The sequence below is a fragment of the Ascidia mentula genome, chromosome 6 (genome assembly GCF_947561715.1).
Source record: "Ascidia mentula chromosome 6, kaAscMent1.1, whole genome shotgun sequence".
Lineage (NCBI taxonomy): Eukaryota > Metazoa > Chordata > Ascidiacea > Phlebobranchia > Ascidiidae > Ascidia > Ascidia mentula.
Window position 1 is genome coordinate 7,177,897 of NC_138571.1, and position 19,275 is coordinate 7,197,171.

General features: G+C 37.3%; 2 protein-coding genes across 2 annotated transcripts; both read right to left on the reverse strand.

The window, feature by feature from the left end:
- Positions 1–2,765: 2,765 nt before the first annotated feature.
- LOC145907081 (prostaglandin G/H synthase 2-like) lies at positions 2,766–9,803 on the reverse strand. Its single transcript, XM_082994516.1, is given in 12 exon segments — positions 2,766–3,029; positions 3,476–3,573; positions 3,839–3,965; positions 5,239–5,442; positions 5,504–5,790; positions 6,174–6,265; positions 6,806–7,044; positions 7,825–8,003; positions 8,592–8,735; positions 9,105–9,248; positions 9,471–9,584; positions 9,720–9,803. Coding segments are annotated over 12 exon segments (1,965 nt in total). The 5' UTR covers positions 9,793–9,803.
- A 991-nt stretch (positions 9,804–10,794) lies between these two features.
- On the reverse strand, positions 10,795–16,395 carry LOC145905727 (prostaglandin G/H synthase 2-like). The gene is made up of 12 exons (XM_082993001.1): positions 16,253–16,395; positions 15,828–15,944; positions 15,218–15,361; positions 14,644–14,787; positions 14,288–14,466; positions 13,476–13,714; positions 13,236–13,327; positions 12,821–13,107; positions 12,368–12,509; positions 11,878–12,027; positions 11,448–11,545; positions 10,795–11,312 (listed from the first exon to the last, which is right to left on the reverse strand). The coding sequence occupies exons 1-12, from the start codon at positions 16,323–16,325 to the stop codon at positions 11,079–11,081; spliced, it is 1,899 nt and encodes a 632-aa protein (XP_082849127.1). The 5' UTR covers positions 16,326–16,395; the 3' UTR covers positions 10,795–11,078.
- Positions 16,396–19,275: the final 2,880 nt, after the last annotated feature.

Here is a 19,275-nt window from a genome sequence, read left to right on the forward strand (position 1 = left end):
AATGAACCCCGACTGCTACAACTAGATGTTTTAATCCTTTTATTTTATTAATATTTCACGTACGTATAACCATGGTGTGGACTTGCCAACGGTTTACTAAGATCGTTGTGAACAAACATATATGTTTTGATGCCATTTTCATAGCACTGGTATGAGTTTATCCGCGCTAACTGAATTCTTGGCAAACCTAATTACTAACGTTTGTTCTTCTCAAATATTATGTTGCTGTTTAAGTCGCTTGAAACTTTTTTTCGAACAAATCCGATCAATGCTGATATTATGTAAATCTGGTTCCAAATCGCTTGAAGTCAACTGAGGTCCTTGTACGACAGACAGAAGTACCGTGGTTACCCAGAAGCAATTTTTAGTAAGCGGTATACTTTGCGTTTTCGTGGCAACATTTCACGATTTCCAAGAACTATCAATCAAGCATTCGACCCGAAACATGTTTTTGTTTATAACACGGAATCTAAAACGTTATTTTAAATAGTAAGGTTCACAGTTTTTGAATATTGAATACGTTTTACACATCACGTGGTCAGAGACCCGCCTACTCGGTCACCGCTACATGCCCGTTTTTACGTCCTTATATGCACGAAACATTCCTACAGCAAACGTTAGTTTTGCATTTCGTGTTGTCACAATCACACCGAACGTCATAATAGCCCAGGTTTGTCGCTTTGTGCCATCAAAACCTTTTTATGCACCTAAAAACAATACCATACCCTTTGGAAATATTCGGAACATGCCATAGCATCAGGCATTAAACAAAGCCGGAATCAGGGTTTGATAAATGAATTACTGCCGTGCATGGCATCACCATGGTGATTCGCAGAACATATTAATCTAGGTCAGCCGATTCAACAAGCCGAGGCAAAACGTTTTTTGATAATCACTACACAAAAAAGCAATTCAACAATTCAATTTTTATGTAAAGCTTTGTCACATTACTTAACCCAGCTTGGGCATATGCACCTGTTGGTTTGTAGCTTGGACCACCCACAGTCACACAAACGTAACGCACCTGATCGCACTTAACGCAATCGTGCACTTGTAATTGTGGTGTGTTTGTTTGTATTTACGAAATCAAATTATCCTAAATTCGTTTACGAACGAAGAACAACAACCAAATCATTGAAACATAAGGGACAAGGCAGAAATACAAAGAAACAAATACACCTTGTTTCTTTAAATTTATTCGTAGTGATGTATTTTTGTTTTTCTGCGTTGCCCCTTACGTTTGTTTTTCGTACATTATTCAATGTTTTTCAAGAACCATGAATACTTACAACTAACCATCTATACATTTATCTAAAGATGTGAAGCAAAACCATCTTGAAGGCACACAGCTTTCCACTTATTCAATTGTTTAATTTGCATGCCATTATTGGCTTGCCGCAACCACCACAACGCCACAAACCTTTCTTCGGTTGAACAAGTCCCAGCCAATTCTTTGCTTGCGGTTAACAGAAAATGCGTGTTTCAGCATTTTCCAAATTGTCACGGCTTGTTTTGTCACGAAATCGATAAGGGTTCAATCTCCTAGTTGAGTCCAACGTTCGCAATTGTTTCTATATTTCAACCTGTGTTTTTGTGGATCCTTATTGGGTCAGATGACAGCCGTTTCTCCCTTCTGATAGGAGGTGGTTATACCTCACCTGCAAAGAATTTTGTGCTTGATGGTTTTAGTTCGTACGATTTTAAGACTTGCGCAACGTCCTTTGACGGGGAATAAGGACAAACAACTCATGCGTGTAATTCAAGGTAACATTTACGCTGCATAATTCCATCATGTGACCAACAAACACCAAGCAAGTGACCTGGAAATGTCTAATGGTTTGAGATACTTCTGTGTTTTAATATATCTTTTACGATTTTGAACATGAGGTTGGAATTAGTGTGTATTAATATTAATTTCTATTTGATGTTACTTTGTAATTTATGTACCTTTGTTGTTAGGCTAGGTTTGGAAATTTGTGATGCACAGTAAACATCAAATCAATGTCATGCTTCTTGTTACCATAGCGTAAACTTCACTTCGCATTCCTTTTCGACTTAAAACCAAAAATGCACCATGTTCCGAAGGTAATATAAAAACAATAAACACTTTGTCAGGTTATTATTAATTGTAGATCAACAATTAATTGATTACAAAACAACGTAACGATGACTTTACTTCATAAACGCACCAGCAAAGGAGTCAAGTAGTTATTTTTCTTATTCTGAAACTTATTTGACGAAAGAATGAAAATGATGACAGATAGAAATGTCATAAGCAAACAACAGATGGTAAACTGCACGGAGGCGGAAAGTCTGAAGTACGTTAAGCTTCGCCGAAGGCATCAAATATCAGTTCTGTACCGGAAAACTGGTTCATTGACTGTTTTGTGTAAATTTACCTAAACGATCAGACTGTCAAATTAGGATTTCAACTTACATGCTGTCAATTCAGACTCAAGTCAATGCATATATTTAGTATTTTTTGATTATGCATGATAATTAGCGAGAGTATACCATTCATATGTACAAGGAATTAAACTTATAACAACACATAAAGTTCGAAAACCTTCATTACAAAAGTATAAGTCGTAAGTCCTGCACACAAACACAATCCACGCTAAACAAAAAAAAATAAAACGACACTGCAGCCAATTATTACAATGGTTCATAACATTTCTAATTGAACAACAGAATGCATTCACTTTTATTTTGTACTGTTTTTAAACTGCATGTACAATACCAGTCACCTAACACAAAATACATGATCATAATTCAGTTTTGGTTTTTACGGGTGCATTCCCTGTTGGTTTTGATTCCTGTTTGGCGGACTGTGGCATCACGTCGTTTGTAAACTCTTTTCCGCCACCTACCGATTGATAATCTTTCCCGCTTACCGCCTTCATAATTTCATCAGCCATGTTACTCTCGTTTTGTGGTTTGTCTTTTGTTTCAGACTGATCTTGCTCTTCACCATCAGGTACACGAAATGAAACTTTGGGACAGCCTTTAACATTTAAGCAAACCAACTTCTGTAAAGAAAAATAATGTTTACATATTTTGTTCATTTCGTTGGTTGCTTAAAAAAAAGGTTAAGGCAAAAGGGTATCGCCAAAAGCTCGTGTTTTTTAAAAAAATAACTATTTTTAAGCAGTGCTAAACTAGAAAACCTCACTTGAAATTTTTATGTCAATGCTGATTTATGTAGGGTAGATGTTTAGAAACATACCCGGCATTGTAGGCTGAGGCCAGTAATAAATCGTAACAAGCACGGTTATATTAAAACGACCAAACCTCAGAAACAAACATGTGGCAAACAGAACCGACATGTGCCGCTATCGCTGGTAAGGTTCGACACCAAAAAAACGTGTGCCAGGTTAAACTGAAGAAACTTGTTAAAGCCAGAGCTGTATTTTTGATTGGGGCTTTTGCTATATTGCACAATTGATAGAATTTCAAACACAAAATTTTGACTTACTTGTAAGCTTGCTGTTTTGATAATATTGAATCCCCTCTCGCCTCCGAATGTACTTGGTTTCCACCACGCTGGCGACCCGATCGGATTCCCGTACAAACCTGAAGTAAATCAATGAAGAAACATGAACATTTTATTCAAAGCGAAAAACTCAGCTTTTTTAAAGTTACTTTCACAAGAAAAATATCATTATTGGAAAGCAAATTGGTCAACCACAACAATCACAACCTGTGTTTTTGTGTAAGTAGGCCACACTCTGTTTAGATTTAAACGGAAATGATATCTTGTACATCTTCTCTTAAAAATATGCGCGCGCAATACTCGCACGTGTGCGCGCTTCATTGTAGCCTATATGCAAGTTGTTACCTCTAAGGGAATATGGAGGTCCAGCTTCTGCTATAGTTTCTCCAAACATGCCATGAGATAACCGTTTCTGTAAATAAAGTCCAACAACATATTCTACAGCATCAATATCACCAGCATGCATTTCTTTCTTCGTCATCTGCAAATAAGACGAAACGCAATCGTTTTTGAGCTAAAACTATTGTGTCAACGTCAAGCCATCTGGACAGTAAAAAAGATGTGCGTATTGAGTTTTGGTATTTGGGCAATTTGATTTTTCACATGGTAAGGTTGGCCAGAATAAAAAATTATTCAAGTTCAAAAAGTTACAACATTTCGCTTGGATTCGAAAAGTAAACACGAAAGCCACGACACATTCTCATGGCAAAGAACTTGTTTCAAAACATATCCGGTGTTTCGCACGTGACCCCAGACCCTTTGAATAAAAATTTTGGAAGTTATTTCATTGTTGAAGCGTTGTGTTATCACCGTGCAAAGGCCTGGTTATTGTATGGAATTTTTTAGTAGCGTTAAGAGTAAAGTTATTTTTCGAAATTACGACATTTTGTCAGGCAACAAATTATGTCACCACTTGTATTTTATGTTGTTTCCTTGCGTGGAGTGGTGTTGTATAGTTTATATTGCTACGAAAGCATCTTTGATACAATGCATTTTTCTAATTTTTTATATATGGTCACCATTAGTACGCCATTGGTGCTTGGAGTGGGAGATCGGTCTAGTTAATTAAAACACTAAACACTTTTTATAATGACATGCTCAAGCGATAAACCTTCAGCTCGTTTCATTCTCAAACCACATTCGATTTACACACGCTAAAATAGAGGGTTCCACAAATATGGGAGGACATATATCCTTCCATTAGTTCATTCTCTCTGCCATTATTTTAAAGATAATTCCACGTAAATTTCTCGTCGCAACATTAACATCGACACTCAGCTTAATTGAATTCCCCTTGTTTTAGCCATTGTACGTTTGCATTTGTTTTTTTTCGATTTGCTGTAGCTTGCATGATTTGTTGCTGTTTTTTCTTTTTTATTTTCATATTTATATGCACCAAACCAACAATTTATTGTCGTCGGATTTGTCATTGTGTCAGAATTTGCAGTGTTGCTCTCTCCGTGTACTACATCAACACGTTTGATTTATCGTCAACAAGTTCTACGATACGATACGATACCATCACTTTTGTACGTTCCTCAGGACAACTAAGTTTGCCAATTATAGGTTCAAAGGACGTTCTTTAAACAAAATCTGCGTTTGCATTTTGGTGGACTTTCCTTTGGCCAGCGCGGCAGGGTGGTCAACCAACGTTAGAACAGCTTCACTTGGCGCCTGAATATCCATTATGGTTTTATCGGTGCCAATACTAATATAAATAACACGTTTGTTGTTGTACGTAGCACCTTTACGTCCGATAAGTTGATTTGATTTGTCACAAATCACGCTTATAGGAACATACCTGTTAACTCTGCAAAACTCTTGACACGTGACATGCCAAACTTGATCCTGTACTGATTAAATGACTGAATTCGAAGCTTTCTTCCATCTTTGATGCTTTGAATTAGAACTGCAATCGTGTCTCTGCCTTGGTTTTTGCCGCCTTGCACCTTAACAACAATTTTGCAGTTCAGACAACAGAGTCACACATAGCAATTTTTAAAAACTTACCAATCCAGCAGTTTGTTTCGCGAAGTTACTCATTAAAGTTTCCATCCCTTTTTCAACAAACATGGAGTGATTCAAGTACAAACTTCTAAGACCGATATCCTCGCCGTCAATACGAAAGTAGTCAGGTACCAGGGAATGCCATTTGTAGAGTAAGTGGTACTCGGAATGTACTTGGTTATGATAGGAAAATGTCATGCCATGAAGAATGTCAGGTGCATAGAGGAGCTTGAATTTATAGCCGCTCATGTGCTGGAGGTAATCTTCAATGGTGATTTTAATGGTAACGCCTAAAAGGTTTGCGGCATAGATGTAGTTATATTTGCGTAAGAACAAATTGCTTTTTTCTTGTAATAAGGCTACAGATTTGTGAATTGGAGGTTGATTACCAGTGCTCATTTAAGACTCTTCTTTTTTATAATAAACTTTAAGCTTCAAGCTGTCTGTTGCTAAAAACCTTAGGTCGCTAGGCCAATTACAACGGGAGATATAATTTTAGGGAATATTCCCCCTTTTTGGGCAGAGCTTAGGTCAACACAGTTGTTTAGTTTGCCGGGATGTTTGGCCGGGTCAAAGGAAATTGCTTTGTGTGCCTAATAGTTAACAGCAATAATAAGTTGCATTCACGTTTACTCACCCATAGCAACCATGGACCGTCACACAGTTTAGTTACCTGTTAAAATAAGTCGAGCGGTTTGAAACACTCTCTCATCATCCCAGGTTGGATGCATTTCCTTTAATTCATCACAAATCCGGTTATGTTCCCTAAATACAGTGAATAGTTAAGAATAAACAAATCAGTTTTATTGGAATCTTGGTATGTTGAAATTGCAACCAAATCTAAGTATGTTGAAATTGCAACCTTAAAAAATTCCACCATAAAACATGGCAGTCTACAAACCACATGTTTTTCGTGAACCGGAAGATAGACAGGAAGTTGCTTCATCATGCGTGCAGTTAGTTTTTTATGTTATTATTTTGTAAGACCTGAACCCAAAACATGTTTCAAAGAAACAACATCACCAGTTTAAATGCGTATCAAGATGTTTTGCTGTTTTGCACAGTGTTGAATCTAAATAATGCAGGGACGCAACTTTCGATCTAACATAGTTTTTTGCCCATGAATTCAGCATTTATTCCTTGCTAATCTAAAGCAACGATTTAACAACCACTTTTAATCGATGTATGTATTGGAGACAGCATTTATTTTACAACAATACCAGGTAAAGTAAAAACAGCTATTCACTAAAGGAATGTTCTGAACTTTGTTAAATGGGAGCTATGTTAACAAAAACAGCTGCTTACCTCAAAAACAGAGTTGAGAATATCAGAAAAGTTGGAGACACCAAAAATCCTGAATGTCCAAAAGCAAACCGATATTCTGGGGAAACTTTTTCGGATCCAAACATTGAAACATTTGCATCCTTCATTAGAGGGGGGAACATCTCACCCCTGATGATACTGTATTTCATTTTTCCATCTTTCAGTAATCTTAACTCACGCTCTCGTTCATCGGTATCCCCGTATATATGGCTGAGGTCGATCTGAAATATATATATAAATGTCCGTAGTTATAATTAAACTTTAAAATGCTTTTACATGTTTACATGTTGATAGCTGGTATTGCACGTTTTATATTAATGCCTTGTCAAAATTGTCAAAAATATTTAGCTTATGTTGTACCTTTTTCATTTTTCATAGTTTGTTAAACAGATCTGGTCAAATATTCATAATATGAGTGTTAGAACGAAAACCTTCAAAGGGTGAATTTTTAAGCAGATTTTCTTTTCCGATAGCTTTATTGTAAATTTGCCAAGTAAACAAATGGCCGTGCAGGAAACGAACTAATAATGATCAATGAGCTGAACACAGTTGTGCACACGATTCCGACTTAACAGGTCTCACCAATGCAGCTTGTGACTGTCGACGGTTTTGCCGGCTACAAAATTCCCAAGCAGTTGCTTGGCCATGGTGTATCCTACTGTGGTTCGTCACCGGTAATTCTTACCTGGTTTCGTACCTCACGGATCAACGTCAACCTCGACAAGACGTTACAAGTTGCAGTGATGAGACCTGATAGGTTGAAACAGTTTGCACAACAACTCACCTCTGTTGACATCTTACAAACCACGTCTATTTTTGTATAAAGCCCTATTTGTTCTCGTTTATTTCGATGAACAGTTGCTTAAAAGGAAAAAAAACAAATTCTGAATCGACAATTTTGAAAATCCATGCTTGTACTATTGCTATGTATGAATAGATGTTTTATTTCAAACAGACATATTCAATGAATCAAAATTAGTTTTTATAAAATCAACAATTACCGCGTGTCCCCCCAACTGATGGGGAACCCCCTCTGGGCTTTTGGTATTAAAGAACTGGTGAGTGAAATGTTGAGCGTACAAAGGAAAGATGACGCTTGTATGTTCTGGACATGGGATGAACTTCCGCCTCACAAACAGCTTTCTGGCCATCGTTTGAGCGTCTGGTAATACTTTTGGACCTGCGATGATATTGTCAAGTTTAGCTGTGATAAACAGCAGTATAACACCACTAACCAACATTTACAATGAAACGGCCAATGCTAAAATTGCTGGTGTTATCAACGTGTTTTAAACAAGCGAAAATATAGAAACAATTACAAGATTTGTCAGTACATGTTGGTAGAAATGAATACTTTGTCACATAACTAAGCACATCATATATGCGAAAAGATCCATACTAATCATTAAAAACACACTGACTTGTAAGGTCTCGGTAGAACTATCGGATAGCCAAGCAGTCGTTTTGCAATAGTGCGATAGTTCCACAAAGTGGATATCTGTGTGCCTTCTAGTGTGAAAGTTAACGCAGTGCCACAGTCAACAGGTGCGACCTCACTGGACGAACCAGTGTGTAAACCCTGTATACGAAAGATCTTCTCGAAATGTAATTTTAGGGTCGCGGAACAAATTGGCTTTTGTAGGAGCGATTCCGTATTTCACGCTATTGTTAACTACGGGTCGCACCGAAAAAAATTGCAAAATATGTTTAACTGCAGTTTTTGTCACAAATTGAACAAAAAAGTTGGAGAATGTCTGCCCTATGTCACCTTTAACTCCCATAGGTGTGGGGCAGTTTTCTGGGACAGGTGGTAACGTCCTCGCATAGACACTTTTGTTGGTGTATGTGTTCCATGTAGGGTAACTGTCCGTTCCAATGTAAGGAGATGGCTCAGGAAGGAAACTGAGTTTTGCTGCAAATGCAGATTCAAATAAGGTAATACTATTTAAAGGAAGCGAATGCTAAATTACCGCAGTTAAAGTTTTACTCTGACAAATATCGAGTAAGGTTTTCGTATTATTTAATTGTTTTTGTTGAAAGATGCGCAATACAATCAGAAAGCGAACATGTTTTTTTATGAGCTGAGGATAGCCATAAACTGTATTGGCTATAATTAACAATAACAACCCAGTATACCTACATGATTCACTCTACATAACAAATTCTGAAACTTTATTGATTATGCCAGTTTGCATTAAAATAAAATATATTTTTTGTTTCCGAGAATATGCAAGTTTAACTTTACTTTATTATACGCATACAATGTTACGCATGTACTTACAGAGTAAAACAGTTTTCATCAGAAACCTTCGCACCGGCATGAGACTGTTTACAATGTCCCAAAACCATTGATAATGTGTTTTAAAGTAGAAAATGGATTCCTTGGAGGGCTTCAGGGAGTTTATAACCCGTGTGGAGATGAAAGCTGCATAAAAGATTATCAAAAACTTCTTGCGAATTACAATAGTTTAAAAAAAAACGAGTTTACTTCTGGGAAACATGTAGTTATTTTGTGAGTAACTCTCGTTGTGTTTATTTTGTAGTTATATATTTATCTGTTAAACCTATTAACAATGCTGGTGTATAGTTGCACACACACAAATCATCTTGATCTAAAACTAATTTCTACATAAATTGAACCACGTACGGGTCTGGCACTGATCGCCGTAATAACCTGTCCCGGTACAATCGCATTCATAGTTGTTTCCCGAGGACAAACAAACTCCCACATTTTGACAGGGAAACGAACAGCATGGATCGTCTGTGGAAAAGAATGTTGTTTTGCAACTTTTGTCAAGACACGTTTGAAAAAAATGATGCAACTAGTTTTGACGACGTGACACACGCACATGTTTTCATTAGTTTGTACACGATTGAATGTATCACCAATACTTACAACTCTCTGCTATTGAATTGGAAACTAGAGCAGCGGAAAACACAACAATAAGTGTAGCATGTTGAATCAGCATTGTTAGGTGGTCAAAAAATTAAGCTATAACAACTTCTAAAAGTAGAAAATGAAAATAAATACAACAGAAAAGTATCACCAAAAATTACAACAGCGTTCAATTTGTTCCATTTTGGGAGTTTAATTCCAGATTTGGATAAAATATTTATTTCATATTATGCTTCTACATAAATTTATTATTATACATAAAGTTATCTATTATACTCTGGGTTCACCGTGCTTTTTTGAGAATTGTTTTACTGGGCAGTGCCTTAGAAAACACAAATCTGCTCTTATGCATGAAACATGTTCAATTCGACACAGGTGCGTTGATTTCTTATTTTAAGTTCCTTATTTTTGATTAAATGCTGATTATTAGTTACAGCAGGACATTTTCAGTGGAATGCCAGTGTGACTACAAAAAATTACAGCCCCCCCAAAATAAATAAATAAATAAACACGTCATCATCCTGACGTAATTACTAATATCCTCCAAAGTCTCCAAACATATTACATATTGTATAAACGAAGCCCTCTACCCAGTCATTCACTGTAGTTTTAGTTCCTGACATCTGGATGTGATCTGTCACGTTTGTCTACCGATCACTACCTGTTGCTTGGCCTGTGGAAACCACCTACAGCTACAGTAAACTGACATTTGTCATTTTTCAGGACCTAAATCACATTTTGCCAGATTACAACCCAGAACCTTGGTCAGTGACAAGTTAACTCTAAATAGCGAAAACAGGGACACCAAAGCCTAACAGTGCCAATTGTTTACAGTTGTGTGTTATCAACACTCTCAAAGGTCCAATATACACGCAGTAATACTGTACATAAGATCAACAACTTCTTGTCGCTTGTTTTCCCGCTGATCTCAACATATGTTGCCGCCATTTGCTGCGCCGCCACGATCCACCGACCCAAGCTTTATTACGTTGATGTATTACACGTACGATGTGGCGTTACTGATTCTTCATGCTCTGACGTGCAAATAAATCCTCATGGATATAATTGATAAAAATACGACCACGGCTTTTAATAAAGTCACCCACTATGTGTTTCCGATCTATCTGGGAAGTATTGCATGGACGCTCAGTAAAAACTACAATACACAGAGCTAAACGTACACAAAAAGAGAAAGAAATGACTTGAAAGTGTTAGCCGCGTGTCCTGTATACGAATCACACTAAACGAATGAAAAACAAATTTCATATCATTTTGTGCAACAGAATACATACTGTAATCATTTAAATCACTACTGCTACAACATATAAGAATAATTTTGATGAAAACGTCGCAACTAAATCACAATTCTGTTTTCGGATTCGTGCTGGAATGTGGTGGGTTTGTTTCAACTCTTCTTATATCTTCGTGGACGTCATCCAACTTATCCGTCACCTTCACCCCTGCGTCAAGAGCTATGAGAATTCGAGATGTGTTGTCACCTTTGGTTACCCCGGGATTTGGATTATAAAGTACACCGTCCGGCACTTTGAAGGAACCCAGAGGGCAGTCAATCAGGTTGCGACAAATCAGGTTCTGTTAATGAGATACAATTGAAATGTGAATTGAGTGATAAAGACACTTGAGGGTTTGTAAGAATGTAAATTTGTTTTTATATTCCCGTTTCTCTACTATTCCACTTCCGAAATTCACAAATATGATCAAGTTTACCTTTAATGTTGTGGTTTTAATTATGCGGAATCCCCTTTCTCCACCAAAGGTGCTTGGTTTCCACCACGAGGGTGAACCTATAGGGTTGGCCAGCAAACCTGAAAAAATCATTCTTAAACTTTAGTAAACAAATACCTTTTTGCGACCTATATGCCAAACATGAGCGTGAAGTCGGGTCTTAACAATATTATTTATGATGGGAAATCCTGTATGAATAACGCATTTGACATAAGATCGCAGGTGAGTTCTAATTGTTGTGTTTTCCTAACCTGACTTTAATTGAAACTTATGGGAAAACCATTATGCAAAGCAGCAGTGACATCAAAAAATGACTTTAAACCACACACTCCTGTGCGCTACTCTACCGCCGACAGCGGATTTATTTTGAAACAAAACATTCGCACGGTGTCGCTGTTTACATACGACTCACCTTTCAGTGAGTATGGAGCTCCAATTTCTGTGACAGTTTCTCCAAATAGTTGCTTCTCTCTTCTTTTCTCTAACATAAAACCAACGAATGTTTCGAGCGCATCAATATCTCCATACATCTCCTCCAAACTTTCCGCGACATCTTTGTCACCTGTAAAGCATTAGGGTATGTTAAAAGATGTGATGATGTTTTCCAACAAACGCTCATGTGGGAAGCAATCGGTGCGCATTCAAGTTACGTGAAGCATTTTATCAAGCAACAGTAGTAGCTTCAATTACAACGAACATCTTCAAAATCTTAACAAAACTAAACTGTTAGCTGCAATAAAATTAATATTATACAATAAAGTTTTAGATGAAAAATACTTGAAGCGTATGATCCCAAGAAAAATGCCAAAGCTCTAAATTGCTCAACTAACATAACGCAGTCCTTTCGGACATAGCTCTAATTAGAAAAATTAATCGTTTTTAACCAGAGAAATGTTTAGTACCTGCAAACTCCAAAAACGAGGTGAACGGTTTTAATCCCAGTTTCTTCCGGTAGTGATTGAACGGCTGAAGACGAACTTTCCGACTCTGCTCCAATGCCTGTATCGCAACGTGAAGAGTTCCACTGCCCTGTCCAGCCAGAATCTGGTGGTAAATTACTTGTTAAGTTTATAGAAAACTACTGTACGCTAGCAAACCATAAAAAAATTCGGCCCAATGAATTTCTGTCAGGCCATCAAACGGTTATAAAAACATGGATGAAACGTGTACATATAACACGCAACTCACCGGTTAAGCGTTTCCGGGTGTTTAGGATTTAATTTAAAAAACGTTTTTTTTTCGAAAGTAGACTTAATGAAATCAAGAGGCTTGCACTTTTTTATTTCTATCTGTCATTTTTAACAATGAAAATTTCGCAAAACGCAAACGTCGACCATAACGTGATTTCCATTTACCTTTCCAGCAAATTGCTGGGTGGAACTTTCAATAACGGCGGTGAGCCCGCCATCGACAAACGGCTTCGGGTTAAATAGTAAGTTCCTAAGCTTGTAAGCTTTATCTCCAACTTCTACGTAGTCGGGAAAAAGGGCGTGCCAATGGTAAAGGAATTTAAATTCCATGTGTATCTGATTCATGTAAGAAATACGGGAATCATGCAGCAATTCAGGATCATATAGAAGCTTGAAATTGAACCCGCTCAGGTGTTGCACGTAATCTTCAATAACTATTTTGATTGTTTCGCCTAAAAACATAAAACTAGTTTATTTCTCTTGTGATATGGGAAAAATCATCAATCTGTCATTAAAAAAATTTTTTTACCATATTAAAAGTTTCAACATTTTTTTTAAAAACATAATTAGAAACCGGCACCTATCAATATCAGTCTAGCTGTTTGAAACAACCTTTCATCCTCCCAAGTCGGATTTTCCTTCAAAAGAATTTCGCAAACGCGGTTGTGTTCCCTGACAACAAACAACACATTCCATCTTCCAACCGTTACACGCAAGAAACCAACCGCATTCCAAATTTCATTTTTCACCCAAACTTAATATCATTGTTTATATAACAACATACTTTCGGGACAGTATGCAAACGTTGTCTCATATATACCTGAGCCAAACAGTGGCAAACACCAAAAAAGAAGGCATGGCGGCAAAATTAGGATGGCCGATGGCAAACCGATAACTTGGGTCAATATGTTCGTCCCCTTTCATTGTGACGTTGGCTTGCGTCACAAGCGGAGGCCAAACTTCCCCGTTGATGACGCTGTACTTGAGTTTTCCGTTTTTGTGCATTCGAAGTTCATGTTGCCTCTGCAGATTACCTCCGTACACTTGCGACATATCAACCTACAAGTGAAATGGGTTCGTTAAGTGTTTTGTACTGACGGTAAACTTTCAGCGCTAAACAACTTTTAAAGGTCAGAGATTTAAAAAAAAGAGGTTCTAAAATTTACGTTAGTACTAAAAAAACAAGTATATGGGCTCAATATACCCCATGCCATTGATTTTAGATACGGTTATAGATTTTACCAAACTAAGTTTCATTGCAGACTCACGACATCGTCAGAAGGGATAAGGAATGTATAGGACACATCTAGACAAACTGTTACAAATGATACGAGGTACAAATTATACAGAAACTTTTTTGTGACAACTGCGTTGCGACTTCCTTGTACATTGCCTACATTTAAGTACTTTTTAAGTTTTTTATTATTTACCAAATGAAAACTATTGTTTTGATTACATTAAATTGGTGTATACAGACAGAAACAGACAATCAAATGTTGCACAAATTGAAAGAAACCTATCTAATGTCTTTAGATTAGATCGGGGATTTTCTGTTAGCGTTAATAAATGTATTCTTGGCAGTGGTTGTTTATCATGAGTGAATTAAACCTACTTTACACAACAACAACTTACTGAGTGGTCTCCCAGCTGATATGGCATTTCGTTCTGCCAATCTGATTTAAAGAACTGATGAGTAAAATGTTGAGCGAAATACGGAAATAAGAGACTTGTTCGTTCCTCGCAAGGTACAAACTTCTTGCGAGCGAATAGTTTTTTCACGAGCATTTCAGCATCTGGAAGTTTCTTTGGTCCTAAATAAAGGTTGTTGTTATAAAATAACTTTTTAAAATCAATATGAGTGTTTCTGTTTGATACATAAGGTTTACAGAAACAAATCAAATAAGTAAAATAAGCAAAATAAAACGTACATAAAATTTGTTTGGCGGTTTGCAAAGGTAGCGACAGCACAACTTGTTCCGAATTCGTACCTTTTACACCCATTGGTGTTGGGCAACCACTTGGAACAGGGGGTAGAGTTCTCACATACATTGTGTTGTTAATATATCCCTGCCATGATGGATAGTCGTCGAATCCGCGATAAGGAGAGGGGTCTGGAACCACTCCTATTCGAACTAAACACACATTTCAAGCATTGTAAAATGTTGTACAACGCAAGTATATTTTTTTAGTCACAAACGACATTTCTAATTGTTGCAAATTATTATTAATGACGCTGGAGATTCTATATTTCTCAAAGTATATTTTTCCAATTCAACATATTCGTGCAAATGGTTTGTGACGAAATTGACTGCCCGATGCTTTTCGCCAACAACAAACAGTTTTCTTTTCCACCAAACGACAATTGCCCCATTATGTGGTATCGGGATTACATTTAAAGCCGTGAGTGAGCAGACAAATCAGATGATCACTTCACAATGCAACACGAACGTAGTTACCCTGTGCGACACAACTCAAGCAATATGATCGTTCCATGTGTAACACAACTGTGATGAAATCATCATCTTCTACTGCAACAATAAACGGGAAACTAGGGTCACATACTTTTCAGCACAGTTTTCATGAACCATTTCCGTAAGGACGAAATATTGTTGACAACCGACCAAAACCACGGGAAGTTGATGGTTAACTGGTGCAGAGTTGATTTGGTTGGTTTAATCCGATTCTTTATTCTTGTTGAAAAGTAAGCTAAAGACAAATATTTATTAGTAGTTCAACCAAGATTAATATTATGGAACTGGGCCAATAAACAAACCGAGAAAAAAATACTTTCTGATGCAGTGGTGTCAAACACACGACCGATGAATTAAATCAAACCAAGTCCCGTTTTGCTGTCGCAATCCGTTAGTTTGTGCATTCATTAACATTGCCAATTTGATTTTGATTTTTAGTGACTGTTAATAACAGGTTAAAAAGTGAAGCTTATTGTGATGTCATAACGTGAGATTATGATTTAAGGTCGTGGTGCTAAACAAATATGATGGCAATGTAAATATTGATTGTTTCACTTTTTGCAAAATTGACTGCTACGCACAAAATCTAGGCAGGTAGGCGCACAGCAATCCATGATTTTAAAACCCGTTAAATGCAATTTGTTTTTGTTTTTTTATGAATTATCGTACAAAAACCGGCATTACAGTTGACAGCAACTTACGGGATTGGCAATTTACTCCATGATATCCAGTTCCCGTACAATCACATTCGTAATGTTCGTCAAATTTCCACGAACAAACCCCCAAGTTTTCGCACGGGTATGAACAGCAAGGATTATCTGAAAAGATTGTTTGTGTTTACGACTTGCTTAGAAGCTGTAGAGGAATCTAGCCCTCGGTTAGGCATTGTTTTATTATCTGCGACAGCAAATTACTTTGGTTTGCATATATCATGAAGCAACAAGGCTCAGATTGAAGTCAGCAGATTTATTTGTAAAAAAATTGTTTGTGTTTACATTTAAATACAAAGGAGGTATTTTTTATATTTCTTGGGTACAAAGGACTTAGATAATTTTTGTCTGTTTATGTCTGACTAATAAGCAAAGCTTGCTTTCCCTACCGAGGCATTGTTTTAAGTTCTACTTACATGGCTTAGTGGATCGCGAAGGTTGCACACAAACAATAAAAATGACAAACACGAGAACTTTAGTCAAGTGCATTCTTCAATAGAGCCGACGTCTGGGGAAGTCCCTCGTAAACCGAAATTCAGTCAACTGGAAAAATTCTACACAAACTGAGCACAGGAAAAGTACAAGTTATAAATCACGGAAGCTTTCCTCGAACATATTTAGCGTAACACTTGCAATGAACGATGATTGCTGAAACATCTGCGTTTGCTCCAAAAAACACAACTCAAAGTTCGACACGAAATCACGACGGACTGCGTGATGTCCTTGAAAATATCTCTACCTTTCTTTAAATGCAATTAAAATAAATGAGTTGGGTGACATAGTTCCTGAGTTGTGATACACATGTACTGGCAATCTATACGCAAGGTATTAAGTGCATGCATATAATGATATTTACTTTTATGAACTAAACGCATAAACATCATTATTAAACCCTCACCCTTATAAATAGGTAAATAACATGTTTGGCAAAATAACAACGTAAAACCCTCGCAAATTTCATCAAAACTTTATCTCACTGTTGAAGTTTCAAACCCTGGCCAACTTTTATGCGTTCTTGTCGGAGAATGCGTGCGCTTATATACAGACGCAGCCGAGCTCTTTTTCCCACCGACAAGGCTTAACAGCCCACAAGGTTTTCATGTGGTCGATGTACGAGTGTGTCGCACATTAGGCAAAGTTTAAGTGCAGAAGTGCAGAAGTATGGTTGACGCAACGTCATTTCCCACAAAAATTTAAAGTAACAATTAGTGGAAATCCTTTCGTATTTTAGTTTCGTTTAGGAGACACTACCACATTTATGAATCATTCGCTGAATTCAAATCAGATAAATAGCATTTACACGGTTGTTTATTACAGTAATGTGTCATGTATACAAACATACTAACATTTACACAATAAAATTTAAAAGCATCTCTTGATAGACAAGGTATCTCTCGTAAGTGTCCAGAAACCATTTTTTGACCTATATAGAACTCCTTCTTCCTACTTTACTCAAGCATAACAACAAACTAAAACCTTAACTGCAAACGATGACCTTGCAATCATATTAACATGGACAAAACATACACCATTATTTTTGGTCAATCCTAAGGAATGAACGACATCAACGAGGAGACAATGGTTGTTCTGTCCGTTTTGTTCGTGCCTTCAACAAAACGTGACTGTGAAAGTAGGAACAAGTTCATCGCTGTTTGTCTGACCTTAACCTTTGAAGTGCGCCCCAAATAAACAGATCACCATCGAATTGCCAACTATTTGTTTCGAAGTTAACTTTTCCATTACGAGTAAAGGACGGCCTCACTTTCAGCACATTAACGTAGCTTTTTAAGGTCTATGTGGGTTGTTTTTCCGCATTTACTTTATGTTTGCGCATCATTCCGTTAAGTGCTGACGTTACGCCCTATTTAGCCCACGCCCCATCGTTCACCACCTCCTCATTTCTACTGTTTCTCCTCGAGTCACATGATCTCTTGCAAATCGTCTTAGCTTTCCTAAAATGACTTCTTTGCTGTATGTATTTCGATCCATATTAAACCAAAACCTGGAAAAGACGATCCTGCGATCACTACTTTCATAGTAGTAACACATAAACAAGACTAAATTGGAAAATATCTTTTGCATAATTAGGTTTGTCAACATTTAATTCAAATATAATCTCAAATATAAATAAGGAACTGTCGATAGCCAGTAGGTTTTTTAGCGTAAATAACTTTTCTGAAATAATTTTTCCGAAATTCTAATTGCAAAATATCCACAAGTTTCTTATTTTTGTTGTAAACAACTCTGCATAAATACTTTTAAACTTTTGAAACAATTTGCTTGGTCATCATTCAAACAATGACAGTCAAATACTATTTTTAACGTTTATTATTCAACTGAAAGTACACCTTCAAAAAAACCCTCGAACCAAGTAAAGTTATCCCTATTTGCAGCTGGATGCGTAACAACAAGGTAAATGTAATCCCACACGTTTACACCATTGTTACGTCGGTCTGCGTAACAGTGCCATTAACTGTTTTCTAAAGGTTTCTAGTCTATAAACTGCTTCACTTCCTTTGCGTAAGAATTGCGTACAAATTCCTGCGTTTAAAGTGGTAAAGCGTATGGGTTAGGTTGCTGCAACTCTGTCTTCTGCACCTGCGTTGCGTAGTTGTCTTACACAATCATATGACAGATCAATTTAACGAGCTCTATCGGATTTGAAGTGCCTAATTTATTTTCTCATTTTGTTGATATTCCTTTTTAACAAAGTTTTTTGCCAAATATGAAGCGCAAAAGCACTTCAACCGCAACAATGGAACTTGTGATTGGTTGCCAAAGAGTTGCCCGCTGTATTTCCCATAACCCGAAGTCTGAATTATGCAGAAAGTCAAATTACGGTGGAAATGATCCGTTCTAAATCCGGCCCGATTTTACCAAACTTGCGCCCAGGTCTTTCCAGTTGTAGCGCTCAAATTTGTCTGAGATAAAAATATTTGGCAGGTAATAGTTTGCAGTCCGGCACACCTCTAGCATCGCCTCACGACACACTCGTGTGCCATGGCACGTCGCGCCGGTAGGATAAATTGAATGGTTTTAAAGAAAAAAAGGCGCGTGGCCATACAGCCATCGTCCGGAAGGGGGATAGGGGCGTTTTGGAAAATGAAAACTAACACATATTAATAAGGGGGTAGAATGCGAGACACAAAAATCACAGAAAAAATTATGTTGCCCCCCCTGAATCGTTTTCTGCACACCCCCATTCACACAACCTACGAGGTTTGAATTCTGTTTGAAAGTTGGCCTTGCTAACAGATGCCTGTCACAACAAATCTTAACCACGAAATCATTGTTTAATAGAAAGCTTTTAAAGCGCTTTCTTTAACCTCATTTTCACGCTTTGCACCTTGGGGTCACCGCCTTTAATTCCCCCCCCTGCAACTCGGTAATACGATTTATCTGGCAATGGTCACTTTGGCACGTAAATCAACCATGCTTA

What these genes read in the sequence shown, in the direction of transcription:
- LOC145905727 (XM_082993001.1), bottom strand. Translation starts at nt 16,325, where the DNA reads ATGCACTTGACTAAAGTTCTCGTGTTTGTCATTTTTATTGTTTGTGTG. An exon ending in TGGAGTAAATTGCCAATCCC is followed by an intron (nt 15,362 to 15,827) that starts GTAAGTTGCTGT and finishes ATTTGTCTTTAG; the next exon opens with CTTACTTTTCAACAAGAATA. An exon ending in AGCTCCATACTCACTGAAAG is followed by an intron (nt 11,546 to 11,877) that starts GTGAGTCGTATG and finishes TGATTTTTTCAG; the next exon opens with GTTTGCTGGCCAACCCTATA.